The sequence below is a fragment of the Streptopelia decaocto genome (assembly GCF_964273445.1).
Source record: "Streptopelia decaocto genome assembly, chromosome: 1".
Taxonomy (NCBI): domain Eukaryota; kingdom Metazoa; phylum Chordata; class Aves; order Columbiformes; family Columbidae; genus Streptopelia; species Streptopelia decaocto.
In genome coordinates, this window is record NC_138663.1 from 200,815,200 (window position 1) to 200,834,926 (window position 19,727).

At 41.7% G+C, this 19,727-nt stretch overlaps 1 protein-coding gene across 3 annotated transcripts in view; it reads left to right on the forward strand.

The window, feature by feature from the left end:
• The first annotated feature begins 3,587 nt into the window (after positions 1-3,587).
• SLC36A4 (solute carrier family 36 member 4) overlaps positions 3,588-19,727 on the forward strand; it is a 112,294-nt gene continuing 96,154 nt past the window's right edge. For 2 of the 3 annotated variants that reach the window (XM_082066734.1, XM_082066736.1), the window contains exons 1-6: positions 3,603-3,670; positions 14,046-14,166; positions 14,936-15,026; positions 16,119-16,207; positions 17,490-17,585; positions 19,113-19,197. In XM_082066734.1, coding sequence (XP_081922860.1) covers positions 3,643-3,670; positions 14,046-14,166; positions 14,936-15,026; positions 16,119-16,207; positions 17,490-17,585; positions 19,113-19,197 — 510 coding nt within the window. In that variant the 5' untranslated portion in view covers positions 3,603-3,642. Of the gene's footprint in view, positions 3,671-14,045; positions 14,167-14,935; positions 15,027-16,118; positions 16,208-17,489; positions 17,586-19,112; positions 19,198-19,727 lie in introns of all 3 variants that reach the window. The other variant, XM_082066735.1, reaches the window with a different exon arrangement.

The window sequence follows — 19,727 nt, forward strand, 5'->3', positions numbered from 1 at the left end:
GGTGCAAAGAGGATGGAGCGGGGTCTCTTCAGTGGAGCCCAGTGCCAGGACCAGAGGCCATGGGCACAAACCAAAACACAGATGGTTCCCTCTGAACATCAGAAAACACTTTACTGGTGGGTGACTGAGCACCGGCACAGGCTGTCCAGAGACACTGTGGAGTCTCCCTTTGGGGAGATATTCAAAAGCTGTCTGGACAGGTTCTTGTGGCCACGCTTGAGCAGGAAGGTTGGACCAGATGACCTCCAGAGGTCCCTTCCAACCTCAACCGTTCTATGGTTTTATGAAATGCAACAGCAAATCAACCTCGGGTCCTCTTTCCTTGACAGGGAAAAGAAAGGCAGGTTGTTCCAATGCATGGCATGAAATTTCATAGCAAGAAGGTGTTACAAAACACCACCTGATTCAATACACATCAAACTAAGCCCTTCTAAAAACTTAAGAGTCTCCTAGTCTATCAACTGCATTTTTTTAAGATGCTGACCATTAAGATGTTGGCTTTTTAACAACAGTTTAGGATGTTCAGTGCTTGATATTTGTACAAAGAAAAAGCAAAAATGGGGATCTTTGGAAATGGGCCAGTACAGTCCAGAACACTGATCATAAGGAATTTGTGTGAAAAACAGCTTACATTTGCAACCAAGGAATTGAAAAGAGGTAAAGATATTTATACATGTTTTCATGTCAGTGATGAAATGACAGGAGCTATTGCTTTTTGATAAATAGATGAACAACATGCTATCCAGGATCTAATGAAATGAGGATGCTGGATTCATGTTCAAGGTGACTTCAAAATGTACTCTTAGATATAAACCAGTGATATAAATGTTGGAGAAATGCCAATCATGTGTCAATCAGACAGGATTATAGTCTACAGACAGACAGCAACAAAACTGAAGCCTACCAATGGCTCATTAAAATATCATGCAAAGTAATCACCTTGCAACTTAGTACCTGAGTAAAAGTTAAAATACAAACTGTTAAGAAAAGCAGAAGTAAAAACCAGTCAGATGTAGGCAGAAGGTTTTTCTGTGTCCTTGTATGTCTGCAGTTCTGGTGTGCTAATATGCAAAGGAACACAGGAGACATAGAAAACAGAAAGGAAGGGAACAGAAAGGAAAAGAGACAGGAAAGAGAGTATGACAGTGATCTATAAAACCAAGGATGACTTGGAGCAGGTAAATGCAGCAATTATTTTTACATTAAAAACTAAGGGTTATCAGATGAATATCAGGCAGCAGGCTCAAAAAGCATAGTTTTCTGTATGATGCATAATTAAAGTATGGGACTCGCTGCCAACGGATGGTCCAGAAGCCAAATACAAAGGATCTCAAAAAAACATTCCATGAAGAAATGGAAATCCCTCAAGACTTGAGCAGTCCAAAAACTAAAGCTAGCTGACATCTGTGTGGAGGGATTGTACAGCGAAATGATATTTCCATATATTTACGCTGTTCTGCCACAGGTCAGATCTGCCTTGGATACAAATGGAGCCCCGCTTGGTGGCCATTTTGGGTCCTCCTTGGAGCAGCAGGACTGTGACACAAGGTCCTCCCTGTGGTCAGGGACACCTGCCATGGATAGCCCTCGAGGCTGAGAGCCCTCATGTTCACAGGTGGGTGAATGTGCTACAGCATCCTTTCCCCTCCCCAAACCCTAAAAGCTCTTAGGTCACCCTAACAGGAGTGTTGCTTCCACTTGTTTTCTGTGTCTGTTTTGTGACATACAAACCCATTGTACTGTATGGACTCCTGTTCTGCAAAATAAATTGTTGTTATAATATCTGTGGTTCCACCTTCAGCATTTAGTGATTTTGTTGTGTGACACAGCCAGAGATTAAACTTGGGTTTAGAAAGACCTAGCAGAGCAAGTATTCTAATAAGGAGCATTTAAATAGACAAAAAAAAATTACCCCAAAGTGGTTCTTAAAGAATTCAGGCTCAGGTTTTAATAAAAAAATTAAAAATGGAAGAAGCCGGGCATTGTACTCCATCTGACCTTGTTCTGAACCAACAAAACCAACACGAGTTGAATCCACAGTTTCTCAGAGGCGAGCTGCATATGCCATTTAGAACACGACGGCAAGGGTATATAAGCTTTTGGTGAGTGCGATATTCACATCATGAAGTGATTTTGCATTGATGGATGGATGACTAGAATTTAACTAGAAGTTTGCATTAGAGCAAATCCTTCTATTCTTACCAAAGAGAAACAAAATACATGTTGCTAAACTATGAATATTCATCACATTGTAGCATCTCCTATTTTTTTTTTTTTTTAATATTCATTGATCACCACTGGTTATTTAGGTACTTTGGAGCATATTAGAAAAATCTCTCTAAATGCATAACAAAGCTCCTCCTGCAAGAAGGAACTATGATGCAAATAGTGGCAACTAGTAGAAACAAATTGTTTTGCATTGGGTAGGAAGTGAAATAAAGATGTATTACATCCTTAATGTCTTTTCAACATGTACGTGGGATTTAATGACAGCCAAGTCCTGAGATGCAATGACCAGATAGAAAGAATGAACACTCGCAACTGAATAAGCATTTTGAATACACATTAATGATCTTACAAGGTTTTCTGAACAACTTTGGCATTGGTAGAAACAATGGAGAATACAGAATATCCATGAATAAAGAAAATACATATACACTGTGTAAAGGCTTGACACAAACACTGTAATTAGTGAGTCAGTTCCTTAAATCAATAACCTGCAGTCACAGATTGCCTACTGAGAACCCTCTTCCAAAATAAATTTGAGGAAGCCAAGTAATAGGTCACCCACATGTCTCTTTTTTTACGAAAGTTTAGAGAAGTGTGGTATCCAGAAATAAATGTAAATTTGACAATTGAAAATGAATATTCTCCCCATTGGAACTTATGATCCTATGATTCTAATTTTCGCCCTACGCTTGCAGTTCCCTGCCCAAAGCCAGGCTCCCCAGCCTTGCAGAGGGGGATAGATGGCACCAGGGCTTTATGGGGCCATCAGACCTAAGGCTGCATCAGACCCACAGAACAACACTAATTCCCATGGGGCAGCCCATGCTGATCTAAGAGCAGCTGCTCCCGAAAGCCTCTGAAAGGTAAAAAAACCCCATGGATACAAATTCATTCACCCAGAGGGTGCTGGACACTGGAACAGGCTCCCCAGGGAGGTGTCACGGCCCCAAGCCTGACAGTGTTCAAGAAGAGACTGGACAACACCCTCAGACACACGGTGTGAACTGTGGGGTTGTCCTGTGCAGGGACAGGAGTTGGACTCGATGGTCCTTGTGGGTCCCTTCCAGCTCAGGACATTCTGTGATTCTATGAAATTAACTTCCTAGCACTGGAAGGCAAATACAAATCGCCCAGAGTTGCATAACTGCATGAGCTGTGGCAGGTGCCTCACAGGGCCCGCGGCGGGGCTGCTGCAGCGCCGGGCACAGAGCAACGCCCACACCGGGAGGCACCAACGAGCACGCGTGTCTGCCCCGCTCACGCCCCTTGGAGGACCAACACCGACTCTACCTCATGCAGCTCTTGTCTTTCCGCCTGCTATCTATGGTTCGCTCCCGCGGGGCGCATGCGCAGCTCCTTGCCGCGCCGGCCGGCTCCACATCGGCGGAAGGGCGAGCGGAGAGCCAGAGAGAGATGGACGGCGCCGGTAGGGAGGAGCTCGGTGAGGCGTGCTGTGCGGCCGGCTGGCGGGAGCAGCTGCGGGGCAGCTCGCTGGTGGCTCGCTGCGGGGCGGAGAGCGGGGGGGCGTGGGTGTGAGGAGCGGCCGGCCAACTGCCACCCCCCTCCTCTCGAGGCGGAATGGTTCGGCCCGGGGGGATGCGCTGCGGCGCTCAGCGTAGCGGGGCGGGCGGGATGAACCATCCCACCCGGGGGAGGGGTGCGCCTTGCCCCGGTGGTACTTTCGCCTCATCCCGCCGCGGCCTCCCCAGGGAGGGACCCCTGGCCGGGGCTCTCCAGGGCGGGTCGGCGCGGGGAGGACGGGCCAAGGCCCCGGCCGGTGGAACCGGCTCCTCAGCGGCAGCGCCCTGGAGATGTCAGTTGCACCCGGCTGGCTCTGGGTTTCCTTGGGAAGTCACGGTCTTGCGTAGACGTTCATGGAGATACTTTCTCTTTACATCGTTAGGTGATGCTTTTATCTAGGATGAAAGTGTATTTTTTTTTCTTTCGGGTTAGTGTTTCGGGGTGTTGGCTGTTTTCATTGCAGGTTACTCTCTGTAGCTTTAAATCTGAGTGCAGAAGGGCAGGCGTTTGTTCACCTCTTGACATGTCTGTAGATGGACAAGAGAGAGCTCGTAGCGGGTTGAATTACGAGTTCCAGCCAATTCTGGCCTGACGGGGCAGACTGACAGTCTCATCTCCAAGCTGTGTTCTGCTGGAATCTGAAGAATTCATCCTGTCCAGTGGTGACCATGGGAAGCAGCAGAACTGCTTCACATTTGTTGTCCCAAAGGCTGGTCCTTCCTGCATTGAGACATTGCCACCTTCTGAGCAAAGGGGGCAGAAAGAAATTTCAGCTTCTTGTTTTGCTAAAATTCACAGATCTGACAGTTTCCCTGTCAGAACCCTTAGAACCAGAATTTTTTATGGGATTAACTGTTAAAAAATGCGGGTCAACATCTGATAAGATTTCAGAAGCTTTTTTTTTATGTGGTTTGGTCCTCCTGAATACTTAATAAAACTTAAGTCTTACCAGTGTGTCATCACTTGAAAGTGTGTTAATCATGTAGAAATGTGTATCTTGGTCTAGAGAGGACAGCGGGTTATTTAAGACATCCTTCCAAGTAAATGATCCATTGGGTTGGGGTAAAAGCACTCCTCTGAAAGTGTATAATAAACTGTGGAGACCTGTTCACACTTTGGTTTTATAATTCCGGTGTCCCATTTAATTAGGCTTCTGGTTTTGACGGTTATGACATAAAAGCAAACAGTTCTTCCTGGTTACCGAGTGGCATTGTTGACTTTCAACATTTGTACAGAAATAACTGTTCTTAAGATTAGTAAATTATACCATAAAGCAAAATGAATCTACATCTACTTTATGAAGTTATAGTCTGTAATGGAGAGAAATAAAGATACACTTTCCAAAAATAATAATAATAATAATAAAAATTGAAATAACCACGAAGCATAGCTTTAAAATTATTGAAAAACAAACAAGCACACCAAAAGCTAATGTTAACTTTTACTTTTCTGGAAAATAGAATTATTAATATTTAATATGAATTTTTAAACTAGATGAGTTTTCCTTTTTAATTTTCATTCTGGATAACACATTTTAGTTTGAGGGTTCTTCTTCTTTCCTTGTTCTTGTGTCTTGTATTCAGTAGGAATTGTAGCAGAAAATAAAAAGGGAGCTGGCTTGTGTGTGGTTGAATGGGATTATCTGTTAGCTTCTCCCTTGAACTAGAAACATTTACAAAAGTCTGTCAGTCTGGACCAGTGTGCCCCTGGCACTACCATTCATAGTCACTTTGTGCTGATCTGTAATTTCTTCAGCGGTTGTGGAAGCGTGCGACTGATACAGAGATGATTCAGTGGATCCAGCAGAGAATGAAGAGATGAAAGAGAAGAATGTTTTAAAAGTTGTGTGTGCTTGAAGGTCATTTATATGGGAAATAATTTAAATGAAAGCTCAAGAAATAGCATGAGAATAAAATATTCCATCACAAAAATTCAGGGCCAGGAAAGGTTAGTGCGTGTGACTTGCACGTGGCCATAGTTTTTGCATATGAAGGGGAACATTTACTCACTGTGTGCCAGCAGTATGTGGTTGGAAATGCAAAATCGTTCATGCAAATTTTAAAACAGGACTGTTATGATCCTACTGCTAGCTCAGGAAATGGTATAAAATTGCCACCATATGTGGTCTTTCTCTTCTCATAATTTGGGAGCATCCACCTGCAGTGCTGTATCCAGGCTTCCCAGCACCAGAAGGACATGGACCTGTTGGAAGAGGTCCAGAGGAGGCCATGAAAATGGTCAGAGGGATTGTCCTGGTTCTGGCTGGGACAGAGTTAATTTTCTTCTTAGTAGCTGATATAGTGCTGTGGTTTGGATTTAGAATGCAGATAATGTTGATAATATACCGATGTTTTAGTTGTTGCTGAGCAGTCAAGGACTTTTCAGCTTCTCATACTGGCCTGACAATGAAAAGGTGGGGAGTGACAAGAAGCTGTGAGGGGTCACAGCCGCGACAGTTGACCCCAACTGACCAGAGGGTTGTCCCACACCATATGACATCATGCTCAGCAAATAAAGCAGAGGGAAAAACAAGGAAGGAGGGGACATTTGGAGTGATGGGGTTTGTCTTCCCAAATCACCATCATGTGTGATGGAGCCCGGCTTTCCAGGAGATGTCTGAACACCTGCCTGCCCATGGGAAGGGGTGAATGAATCCCTTGTTTTGCTTTACTTGTGCATGCAGCTTTTGCCTTATTTGTTAAACTATCACAACCCACAGGGTTTACCTTTTTTGCCTGATTATCTCAGCCTTCCCGCTGTGGGGGGGAAGTGGGCAAATGGTGTGTGGTGTTTAGCTGCCTGATGGGTTAAACCACAACAGGGCTGGAACACCCTTCCTGTGAGGATGGGCTGAGAGAGTTGAGTTCGTTCAGCCTGGAAAAGGATTCAGAGAGACCTTATTGTGGCCTTTCAGTACGTCAAGGGAGCTTGTAAGAAAGATGGAGAGAGACTTTTTACCAGGACCTGTAGTGACAGGACAAGGGGAAAGAGTTTTAAACTGAAAAGAGAGTAGATTTAGATTGGACTTGAGGAGGAAATTTTTAGGCTGAGGGTGGTGAGACACTGGCACAGGCTGTCCAGAGAAATTGTGGATACCCCATCCCTGGAAGTGTTCAAGGTCAGGTTGGATGGGGCTTTGAGCAACCTGATCTAATAAAGGATGTCTCTGCCCATGGCTGGAGGGGTGGAACAAGATGATCTTTAAAGGTCAGAAACCTTTAAAAGTTTCTGTTGACTATAGGTATGGACTAAAAAACTTTGCATATAACTTGTGGTTGGGAAGCTGGTTATCTTTCTTTTGGGTCAGTGTAGTGCATTGCATGATTGGTTGCAATATTGAGGAGTATATTGTATGGTGAAAATTCTGTGTGAAAGATACTTCTTAAAAACTGCATCATGCTCATGTAGACATCTCCTTAAAGCTCAAATTTTCCATTTTCAGTAGCAATCAGAGTAGTACTGTACGACCCAAGTGACCTGCTGTTTCTTCAGGAGGCGTCCCTGAAAAGCACAGTGGTTACTGATATTTCAGATAGCAAAGGATTTTTTCCCTGCAAGAATTAACATTTTGGAAATATGCTACATGAAGGAACTTAAGAATTTAAAGATACCAGGACAGTATGTGGCATGAAGGATGGACAGGCAGGAACAGGCTCCCAACTGGAGGAGAGGCTGGCTTTTTGGGAGTGGATCACTAGTGTAAATATTTTAGTGTCATCTTTCTTCCTGCCTCTTTAGTAATGTTTTCATTACTGCCATCATTTCAATCCTTAACAAAGATCAGGAGCTAAGTCAAATGAGGAAAAGATGAAGAAAAGGGGTAATGATCAGGTGTTCAGTCTCATAGGTGAAGAGTCTGGCTTCTGTTTGAGTGATGATTCAGTCTGGAAAGAGAGCATCTCCTCCAGCTCATGGGTTATCTGTCATCCTGTTCTTGATCTTCCATGACAAATACAGCAAATTTAAATAAATCAGGACAGTATGTGTTGTCTGACCTGCATATATCATCTTTTTGTCATAATCAATCAACTGCTGTGTGGGACAAATGAGCTATGGCTCAACATCTGAGGTAAGGCCAACCAAGGGAATGGAGAGTGTCTGCTACAGATGCCAAGTCAGGCAGAAGACTGGCTGTACATACAGACTGTGGGACGAGATGCTGGAGAGCAGCTCCACGGAGAGGGATCTGGAGGTTCTGTTTGATGGCAAGTTGAACATGAGCCAACAGTGTCCCTGGCAGCCAAGAGGGCAACTGAGTCCTGGGTGCATCCAGCACAGCATGGCCAGCCGGGCAGGGAGGTGATTGTCCCACTCTGCTCTGCACTGGAGCGGCCTCACCTGGAGCACTGTGTGCAGTCTGGGCAACACAGGATAAACAGGATATAAAGCTACTGGAGAGTGTCCAGAAGAGGCTATGAAATTGGTGAAGGGTTTGGAGGCGAAGCCGTATGAGGAGCGGCTGAAGTCACTTGGTTTGTTCAGCCGGGAGGAGACTGACGGGAGACCTCATGGCGGCAACAGCTTCCTCACAAGGGGAGGAGGAGGGGCAGGCGCTGAGCTCTTCTCTCTGGTGAACAATGACAGAACCCAGAGGGAACGGCAGGAATGTGCCAGGGGTTTAGGTTGGACATTAGGAAAAGGTTCTTCACCCAGAGGGTGCTGGACACTGGAACAGGCTCCCCAGGGAGGTGTCACGGCCCCAAGCCTGACAGTGTTCAAGAAGAGACTGGACAACACCCTCAGACACACGGTGTGAACTGTGGGGTTGTCCTGTGCAGGGACAGGAGTTGGACTCAGTGATCTTTGTGGGTCCCTTCCAACTCAGGACATTCTGTGAAGAGGTGGATGAAGCCTTCTTTAAACAACTGCAAGAAGCCTTTATTTTTTGCAGGTCCTGGTTCTCATGGGGGACTTTTATCACCTAATGCTTCCTAGGCAGGCAATGTGGCAAAGCCCAAGGAATTGAGGAATTTTCTGAAGTGCTTATAGGGAGATTTCTTTTGTCCACGTGCTTAATGAGTCAGCAAGGGAAAACGTGTTGCTGGTTCTGCTAGTCACAAATATGGAAGAAGATGGATGGCAGCCTTGGCTGCAGTGACACTGGATGATGAAGATCCTGAAAGCAAGGAAGGCGAGTTCCGGATTAAAGTATAATATGCTCTGTGAGGGTGAACGGATGCACGTTCAGGTCATCTTGGTTGAGAGTCTAGTAGGAGTATAGGAAACATTTTTGTTCCATTTATTTTGTAGTGGTAGAGTGGTCAATAAGAACTGAATTGAGTAACACTCTAATGTACACAGGGAAGAAACATTTTTTTAAAAAGATGTAACCTAGAATTCACATAGACGCTATACATTAGTTTCTAAATAGCTGCTGTTCTATTTTCCTGCCACAGTAGAACCCGGAAAAATTCAGTGCATTTTGCCAATCAGATTGTGCTGTTGTTTGCTGACAAAGAAGTCGGTAACTTGTTTGATGTTGTCTGATGCAATACTGGTAACTAGGAGAAATAGACTTGTATTTGAACTTCTTTGAAAGTTCCCTAAATATGTTTAAAATTTCTTGCTGTTAAAGATTATGATGCTGACATCTTGTTCTGTAGTGCTTTAACTTTTTGTTTGTTTAAGATGTTGCTATTGTGAAATAAATCTACCAGTTATTGCAAATGTGTGTATTTTGCTTTGGGCTTATTTGGTACAATGTTTCATATGCGCTTGTGGAATGTACTGAAATAATCAGGACTGGTATTTATATAGATGTCAAACAATAAAAACACTCAAAAGCAATCTTGCTTAAGGACAGCTGCTCTGAGGCAGTCCTTCAGTAAGCTACAAAACTACTTCACAGGGAAAGTTAAAGATGACAAATGAGTTAAAAAAACTTAAAAACATAACCCAGTAGGTGAACTGAGGAGGATTAGATTGTAAACTGTTTTCTTACTTCGTGTTTCTGCAGAACAATGAATTGCTCAGCACTTCTATACATGGCAGTAAGTTAAGCAGTTATTGAGCTGGGATAGTGATGACAATAACCCTTAGATGACTAGATGGCTTTAGGCATGGACAGATGAATATTTGAGGGAAAAAGAATAAGTCATCTTAGAAAAATTCTTATTACTTAAAAATTACAGGAATGTTCGAGTGTGTCTAAATCCATTCTTAAAGAACTACCTTTGTGATCAGAAGGGTCAGGAAGTTGGGAGAAAAGTAGAATGGGGTGTCTGTAAAATTCAGAGTTGCATGGTAAACAGTGTGGATGTATGTAGATATCAAACACTTCAGTATCAGGCTGGAATGGAAGAAGTGAAATGCACTCTTCTCCCTTGACTGAGCAGTTGCTGATACTCAGCAGAGCTGTTGGTCCTAAGGGACATGCTGGTCCCTTCACACTGCTACATAGGAACGTTACTCGCTACGTGTTGTCGCTATTGCTTAGCGTTACAAACAGCATCCTACAGAATGTGATGGAATCCAAACTGGAAAAGTAATTTAGCAATGATTTCTTTTATATGTTGTTGAATCTCAGACTTTGCACGCTGGTAGTTTGGCTTGTTACTAGTGAAAACACTTCACATTGTTAGTTCAGACTCAAAATCTAAAAAAAATGAAAATGGGCCTAATGACTTGCCCACTGAGTGAAAGTGCCAGTGTGGGCACTTTGCTTCCTCTGACCCCTGAGGGATCAGAGTTTTAGTCCAGAAGCAGCAGGTTTTGGTGAGTTTTCCATGAGCCCAGCAGTGACTCAGAGCTGAGAGGATGGTTGTGGTGTACTCAAGAACTACTCAACACAGTACTATGGAAGTAGAGGGAAGGAACTTCTTTGCTCACCCTTCTTTTGATCAATTCATAGACTATATGCCACCTAGTGAAAGATGATTAAGTCTGTCTTGACTTGTATAATTAGAATATCAGTGAGTATAAATTTATGGTGTACTCTATAGTTGATTTTGTTCTCCAGTGGGATCTCTGCCCTGTCAAGTGCTTTCATTGCTGGTTTTCAGCTTCATTGACACCAGATTCAGATGACCTTTTCCTGTTTTCAGGAGAGTTTGAGCTATGTGCTTTTAGTTTTAACTACCTGGATAAGCTGCCTTCTGCTTTATAGGATATATTACACTTGTTCTACAGTTTTTCTTTATAAGTTCTTCTTGCTTAGGGTTGGCTTCAGTGCCCTGCTGATGGGTTAGACATCTTTAAGGTTTCATAAAACCTTAATGATTTGTTGAATGGGTGTAGTGGTTTGACCCTGGCTGGACGCCCGGTGCTCACCAAACCGCTCAGTCACTGCCCTTCAGAACTGCCCAGGGGAGAGAAAATATAACAAAAGCTTCATGGGTTGAGATAAGGATAGGGAGAGATCACTCAGCAATTGCCATCGTGGGCAAAATAAACTCAAGTTGGGGAAATTAATTTATTTTATTACCAGTCAAATGAGAGTAGGGTAATGAGAAATAAGAAAAAAAATGAAAGAACATCTTCCTCCAAACCCTCCATTCTTTCTGGGCTCAGCTTCACTCCCAATTTCTCTGCCTCCCCGCTGAGCAGAGCAGGGGCATGGGGAATGGGGGTTGTGGTCAGTTCATCACACATTGTCTCTGCTGCTCCTTCCTCCTCACACTCTGCCCCTGCTCCAGTGTGGTGTCGTTCCCATGGGAAACAGTTCTCCATGAACTTCTCCAACGTGAGGCCTTCCCATGGGCTGCAGTTCTTCATGAACTGCTGCAGCCTGGGTCCCCCACAGGGTCACAAGTCCTGCCAGCCAACCTGCTCCAGCATGGGCTCCTCTCTCCACAGGGCCACAGGTCCTGCCAGGAGTCTGCTCCAGCATGGGCTTCCCACGGGGTCACAGGCTCCTTTGGGCATGAACCTGCTCCAGTGTTGGGTCCTCTCTGGGCTGCAGGTGGAGATTTAGTGCCCCTGCTACCAAAACCTTGCTGTGCAAACCCAACGCAATGGCTAATTTCGGTACATTCTGTATTTCCTGTCTGGTTTTGTGCATGAATCCTGTTTTGATATTAAGTAGTAATTTTTATCAGATTCATGGGTTGCAAACTGGCTTAGGGAGAGAAGCCAGAGAGTGGTAGTCAATGGTGCGGAGTCTAGTTGGAGGCCAGTATCTAGAGGAGTGCCTCAGGGGTCAGTGCTGGGGCCAATATTATTCAATATATTCATTAACGATTTGGACGAGGGAATTGAGTGTACTATCAGCAAGTTTGCTGATGACACCAAGCTGGGAGGAGTGGCTGACACGCCGGAGGGCTGTGCTGCCATCCAGCGGGACCTGAACAGGCTGGAGAGTTGGGCGGGGAATAACCTAATGAAATTTAACAAGGGCAAGTGTAGAGTCCTGCATCTGGGCAGGAACAACGCCAGGTTCCAGTATAGGTTGGGAGATTACATATTACAGAGCAGTGTAGGGGAAAGGGACCTGGGGGTCCTGGCGTACAACAGGATGACCATGAGCCAGCACTGTGCCCTTGTGGCCAGGAAGGCCAATGACATCCTGGGGTGTATTAGAAGGGGGGTGGTTAGTAGATCGAGAGAGGTCCTCCTTCCCCTCTACTCCTCCCTGGTGAGACCACATCTGGAATATTGTGTCCAGTTCTGGGCCCCTCAGTTCAAGAAGGACAGGGAACTGCTGGAGAGGGTCCAGCGTAGGGCAACGAAGATGATGAAGGGAGTGGAGCATCTCCCTTATGAAGAAAGGCTGAGGGAGCTGGGTCTCTTTAGTTTGGAGAAGAGGAGACTAAGGGGGGACCTTATTAATGTTTATAAATATATAAAGGATGAGTGCCATGGGGATGGAGCCAGGCTCTTCTCGGTGGCAAACAATGATAGGACAAGGGGTAATGGGATCAAGCTGGAGCACAAGAGGTTCCACTTAAATTTGAGAAGAAACTTCTTCTCAGTGCGGGTGACAGACACTGGAACAGGCTGCCCAGGGGGGTTGTGGAGTCTCCTTCTCTGGAGACATTCAAAACCCGCCTGGACATGTTCCTGTGCGACCTCACCTAGGTGTTCCTGCTCCAGCAGGGGGATTGGACTACATGATCTTTTGAGGTCCCTTCCAATCCCAAACATACTGTGATACTGTGATACTGTGATACTGTGATACTGTGACTGTAATAAATCCCCAAAATAAAACTCATGTTTGGCAGGTTCATATGCCACTTTAAAGACGTCAGTCATCCATACCTTCTGTTAAGTGCTTCTACAATCTCACCAGTGTTAGAGAGTTCACAGGTATTCAGTTAGCATCTATATTTTTCTTATGGAATAAATAAGCTTAGTATGGTTAAGGTGTTTAGTGTTCACTCAAATTATGAAATATTTTTGCGTGCTGAATATTGAAGCATATTTTAATGTAGCTAATGTGTTGTGGTAGTCAATGTTTTCAGAGTTCTGTAAAGAAGATTATGATTGTACTGTTGCACACTCAGTATTTTTTTTAATAGAAAATGTGAAAATCACAGGGATTTTTTTATTTTTTTGGTGAAAATGATGGAAGTTGAGACTTACTCAACACATTTTATGAATGGATACTGTGGTAGGCAAGTGTAAGGTAAATACTCTCTTTGCTCTTGGCAGGATTTGTTTTGCTTAACTGTAGTAATTTAAAAATGGTTATAATTTAATCAGCATTAAACTGGTGTTAAGCCGTCCGTTGTGCCTGAAAGGCAATTTTGTTCTCTGCTGGCTGCTTGCTGTTGCTTGGCACTGTCACTTAACTGCATGGTGGAATTGCATTTGTTGACAGTGGTGGCAGTTCATGGTGTTTTAAAAGGTTTGTGAAATTAGAGCTTTCAAAGCTCACAGTGTAATTCTCTTGTCTTGGTTCTGTCACGAGTGACTGGAGACATCTTCTACAGTACCTGTCTTACCTGTCCATTTTAGGATGGGATGACTGGGGAGGGTTCCTTTGCTCACCACTGACAAGAGTAGCCTAAATCCTTAGTTTTGTAGTAATTAATGGTGGGTGAGTTGAATCCCATCCTTTCGCAACAATGGATGACTTTTCTGTTTTGCAAAATGATTGAAACCATCAACATTTTGATGATACAAAGTTGTTTTTCTTAATGAAAACCTAGTGTTCGGCCATAATAATAGTGATAATAATGACAATAATGAAATAGGGTGCCACTTTAAAGAGAGTTTCCTGTGCAGATTTGTGTGTATCTACCTCTGTAGTTAGGAACACAGGTAAAGCTCATAGCATGGGAAGTTCGCATCATGTTTTACTTCTAAACTCTGTGTTTGTTTCTAATGCTAATGTGGTTTTAACTCTTGTTGTACAGACATGGAAGTAATGAAGCCTTTAATTGATGAACAAAATTCAGATGGCGTTTCGGATGAAGAGCATGATACTATCCTGCCAGTTGAGAAGCATTACCAGCTTGAGAATGAAGAAGGCATTACGTATGTTTTACTCTTAGTATTGACTTTTTGAAATTGTTGCCTCTGACTTCTTTGTCATAAGTAGTTTACAGAACTCTTAAGGGGTTTTCTTGCACCTGTGATGCAGTTTTGTGGTTATACATCAAGACTTCGCTTAGTTCTGCCAAAAAGTAGCTCATTTTGAGCAGATTCTCTGTCCTTTGGAAGTTAACGATGTTCCAAAGTGCCCATTTGTAAAATGATGGGATCACTCAGAATCCAAGCACTGTTTAAAGAAGGTTTTGATTTATTTTATTTTTTTTGTAAAGAAACTTCAGAAGACTTTGGAAATAATCTGTTTAATTAGAAGAACTTGTAAAGGTTTTGTTGTTGTTGTTGTTTGATAAAGCTTTGGCTGTCAGATCAGTGATTTGCAGCTGGTGATTGTTTTGAATGTTATTGACTCTAAAAAAGGATTGATAAAACTTGGTAATTTTGACTGTGAGGTAAAAGGACAATAAAATTGCACAGAAAATAACCTTTCACAAGCTGGAGGAAGGACTGAATATCAAACTTGTACATTCTGTTTGAGGAAGCTTACATGTTAAGACGAATAAGAACATTATTTGAATGTGCTGCGTATTCTTTAAAGTAGGTAGAACACTGTAAAGCTCTCAATTTATCCCTTTATTAATAAATGACAGAGGGTGTGGTGTTGTTTTTTCTTTTTTTTTTCTTTTTTCTTTTTTTTTTTTTAATTCCCCACCAATCAGTGTAGTTTTAATGTGACTTCCAATATTTTTATCCTCAGGTTTATACAAACTCTTATGCACCTCCTCAAGGGGAACATTGGGACTGGGCTTCTTGGTCTTCCACTTGCAATAAAAAACGCTGGCATTGTGGTAAGAATTCAGTTATTTCTCACAGATCAGAAAAACTATCTAGAAAGATCTACAGATATGTGTCTGAGCCTGAAAAATAAAAATCGATACTTTTTGTTTGTCACTACAAACTTCAACAGAGTTTTCTATTTTTCCTCTTTAGTCTGGTGAGGTTAGTACTGAAGAGATTTTTTTCTAAGTTACTACTTCACCCTGAAGACTTTATATCATGTGGTGTTGGTGTATTTTTGCTTGTCAGAAAGAAGAAAGATTTTGATTCACTCAGACTCCTATGATGTCTCATGGGAATTGTTGTTATGGGCTTGTCTTGTCTTTGTTCAGACTTCTCTAGAGCCAGATTGTATGTCCTAACATGCAACATCAGCTTGTTAAATCAAGCTTGAGTTCCTGCAGCAGCAGGGTATAGCACAGCTTGTTTACAGCAGGTAACAAACAATGCATTTCCTAAGGCAGGGTAGATTCAATCAAGTGAAGTTTTCACCTTGCAACTAAATAATCCTGCAATTCTCTGTTTCAGGATGTTCAGTTTAAGAATGGAAGTTGCATGTGAAAAGCAAGTACATTCTGTGAAAATTTTTGGTCAAACTTCCACTCTGAAACAAATTATTTAATTTGAAAATTATCTATAATCTGTAATAGTAGAAGTTACAGGGCTTGTGGTGGTTTTCTCTTTTTTTATATACTGCACATCATCAAGTCTACTAATGTAAGGGAAAGTTACCTTTATTGTCGTTGCCCCTTTAAGGTTGTTCAAACAACTGTTTGAATTGTGCAGTAACTGCAGTTTTCTCTCTTGATGAGCTTTTTTGGCAAATATCCTAATGAAGCTGTTAGAGGAGTAAAGTTGTTCACACCTATTTTGTATTTATGGCTTGATCACCCCTGAGTAGCCTTCTGTCAGGTAATGAATTAAAGTAAGGAATACCATGAAACATCATCAGCAAATCCTCCTCTGAGATGGCAAAAAAATCCAGATCCATACAATTTTTTAATTCTTAATTTACTTGATACAACGTGAAGTTTTTGCATGTAAAGATTATTGAAAAATTCTGTTTATCTCCCATGTCCTCGCTTTTTTTTTTTCTATACCAGATTGGACCAATCAGCCTTGTGTTCATAGGAGTGATATCTGTTCATTGTATGCACATCTTGGTACGTTGCAGCCACTGTCTATGTCAGAGGTAAATGTGGAACTACTCATTCTGTTGCTGGGTTTGAGTATTGTTTTTTTCTTTCTTCTTTTCTGCTACTGATTTTTGGCCTACAGAATGTCCTGGTGCTGTAGCAGTTTCTTCTCTTCAGAATCTTGTACTTGAAAGCAACACAAATTCTTATTGTGCAACTATAAATGATAGCGATGCTTTGTGCAACGCTGCTTTAATACATTGAAAAAATATTTATTCTCTGCTCATACACAAAATGAAGTTGGTTTAACTTGCGTTGCCCAATATCCTGTTCCCTGTCTTTACTCACAAATAATCAGGTCTTTCTCATTGCAGTTCTAGTTGCTTAGTTTCAGTCCTTTAGTCCTTCTTTGTCTTCATAGCTTCTAAATCTTCATAGCTTTCGAAAATGTCCAATTGATAAATAGCCAGTGTATAAGTACTTTATAGGAATAAAAGACAAACTAAGAATTGCTGGTAATATCTTTTATGATTATTTGTGAGCTCTCTTAGGATTGTGACAACTTGATTCTTCAAAATTGTAGTGCTGAAGGAATGTGTTAAAATGATACTAGAAAACCGTTAAACAGTAGATACTCCTCCAAGTGAGATGTACAGTACTGGTAGTAGTTATTAAAATTTGACTGATAAAGTATTTTGAGTAGTACTGACTTTTATTAAATGTTTTTATCTTACTGTCAGGTGTTAAAGAGAAGCAGTGGGAGGGTCTCGTATTTAGAAAATGCAATGGAGTTTTTGAACTGAATAGAAACACAAAACTGTTCATGTCCCTGTAGCTGGAAAAACTATCTTACCAGTTTAGTGTGATATTGTACTGTGAAAGGATCCTGTCATTCCTGAATTCTTCACTTTTTCCTCTGTAGTTCTGAATGGCCTGTGAGGATGTACGTAGAGCTAAGATCACTGAAACAGTTGGGATTCTCTGCTTGTCCAGGAAAATCTGTTGAATCCTGTTGAAGTTCTTGTGACTTTTAGGTTTGAGATGAATTCCTTAAGCTGGTATTATAAGAATCTAGTTTTGGATTAATTTATCAATAAACTGATTTAGTACTGTTGAATTAGGGGGAAGCAGCATTATGGTTCACATGCTGCTTGAGTGCTGAACAGCCCTTCCTGGGGGAAGCAGCGCAAACCACACCTGTGAAATTCAGCAGCCGCAGGATGGTGCCACATATGATTACTTGTTGTAATCCAGGGAGCCACCAGTGTTTTCAAGGTAGGGATCTAGGCCCTCATAGTTTTTAGTGACTCTGTTCTTTCTACATTCTTTGACTTTTAGGATGAAAAAATCCACACTGGGATACAGCGAAACAGTTAGTTACGCCATGGAAGTGGGACCTCTGACTGCTCTTCAGAAACGAGCTTCTTGGGGGCGGTAAGTTTGCATTAGAATTTCATGTACTAAATTGGTTATTAAAAATTAATGGCTACACTTGGAATGGTTAGGAGATTTCCTTGTTACTACGATGTTACCTGCTTTAAGATGTGTTCCCTGTGCTTGAAATATGTTCATGCAGTGTTTTTTGTTATTTCCTGCAGCCAGCTAGTAGTGGTGACATGGCAGGATTGGGAAGTATCTCCCTCTGTTAGGCATTGCAATTTTCAGGTATACAAGGACTGTGAAGAAAATAATACTGTTTAGTAATATAGTAAGAGATGTGGTATAACCAGAAATGCATTCTGTATTGGCCAGTGTAGTGAAGTGACTTAAGTTTTCATTCTCTTGCTGTAAACACGTTTCTCTGCATCAGAGTTCGCTCCTTAAGCAAGTTGGCACTGCAGACGTGAATTACTTCAATATATTTATTCTGAAAGGAAGCAGATCAATTATTTGATTCCTTTTAAATAAAACATTAAAATAATGGAAAAATATTTACTATATTTTGTAATAATGACATGCAGATATTAATAGCTTCCTGTCTCTCATAAATACTTTACTGTTCTTTGAAAAATGACCGTTATTTTTTCTTTAGCATTTGTTGCTGTATAGCTGTTTATGGAGTTTATGGTATGAATACACAGTAGTGGAATTCAAAAACAGACACTTTGTTCAACGATGTAATTTACTTGAGGAAGAATTTTTTTGGTCCTGTTATTTTCAAGGATGCAGCATCTCGGGTCATTTTGTGGTGACTTTATAGGAATGGAATAGAGCTCAATTAGAGGGAAAATTGGTCTGTAGTGAAATATAATGACAATTCTGTAATACATCAAAGAGTTACAAGCCACAAAAGGCAATTTGATTTCCATAGACACTGTGCTGCAGCAAATCCATCCTCTGAGGCAGATGTCTGGCTCTGGCCAAGTTTCATTACAGCATCTTTAGGCCACCATTGTGTACAACATTTTTCAAACACAATCTGAGCCATAATTCAGGGTGGTTTTTTCAATGAGATACAGTGTCTGAATGGATATTTGGATACACTGATATAAACCGACTTAGTAATATGTGAAAATGTTTGTTATCTTGAATTGCTGAAACTTAGAGGACTTGGACCGTATGAGATATTTAGCCTGATGCTGGTGGAAAACTGTTGTGTCAGGGGCTAACGGACTCCAGCAGGATTTATTTGTGCATTGAATATATATGTCTATTGTTTATATTTGTACCACATTGTCTTTGAATTTCTTGTTACACAACTTCAAAATATTTGAGCACCTTCTTTTACATTTTTTTAAGAAACTTTGATGCCTACTCAATATTACCTTAAAAAACAAATACACACAAAACCACCCTATTTTGCTGTAAGATGAACCTGCATAGCAGTGCTTATGAGATTAATGTATCATTTGTATCCAGCATTTGCATTACTGTAAAAAGGACTAGTAATTGCGTATTAGGTAGAAAAGGGTTAATTGTTTGGATCCTAAGTATAATGAATGTTTTTTTTTTCTTCTTCAGGTATGTTGTTGACTTCTTCCTAGTGATAACACAACTGGGATTTTGTAGTGTTTATGTTGTATTCTTGGCAGAAAATGTGAAACAGGTGAGTAATGTTACTGTATGTAAACAGTTATGGGTTTAAATTCATTTTTCCTCCCTTTTATTTCCTCTCCTCCTAAAGTCCAATGAACTACTTGTAAAATGTGAAACTGAGAGATGCACAGAACGGGTTCTACGACGGTTTCCACAAAAGAGCTTTTGGTAAAAAGGAGCAATATGCAAGATGAACTAAATTCAGATCTTGTGCAAGTGTTTGTGACTCATTGTCCTCTGATTTGTTTGTCAAATTTACAAATTAATTGTGGAAATGATAGAAAGTAAGTCTGAAATTGGTCTAGGAGACAGTGGAGCCTGATGTTTTTTTTTCTGTCAGGCCTTCTGTTGACTCCCTTTGTTTAGCCCAGACCTCCTGGGCATATTTTCTCCCTTTTAGTGTCACTGGAATCTTTCTTTGGTTCTTGTTTAGTCTCTTCCCTTTTCCAGAATGGTCTCATCTGCCACGGAATCCGTTGTATCTAAACCAATCCTGATTTTTGTTCTCAAAAATGCCTGACATTGAAATTTCTGCAGCCT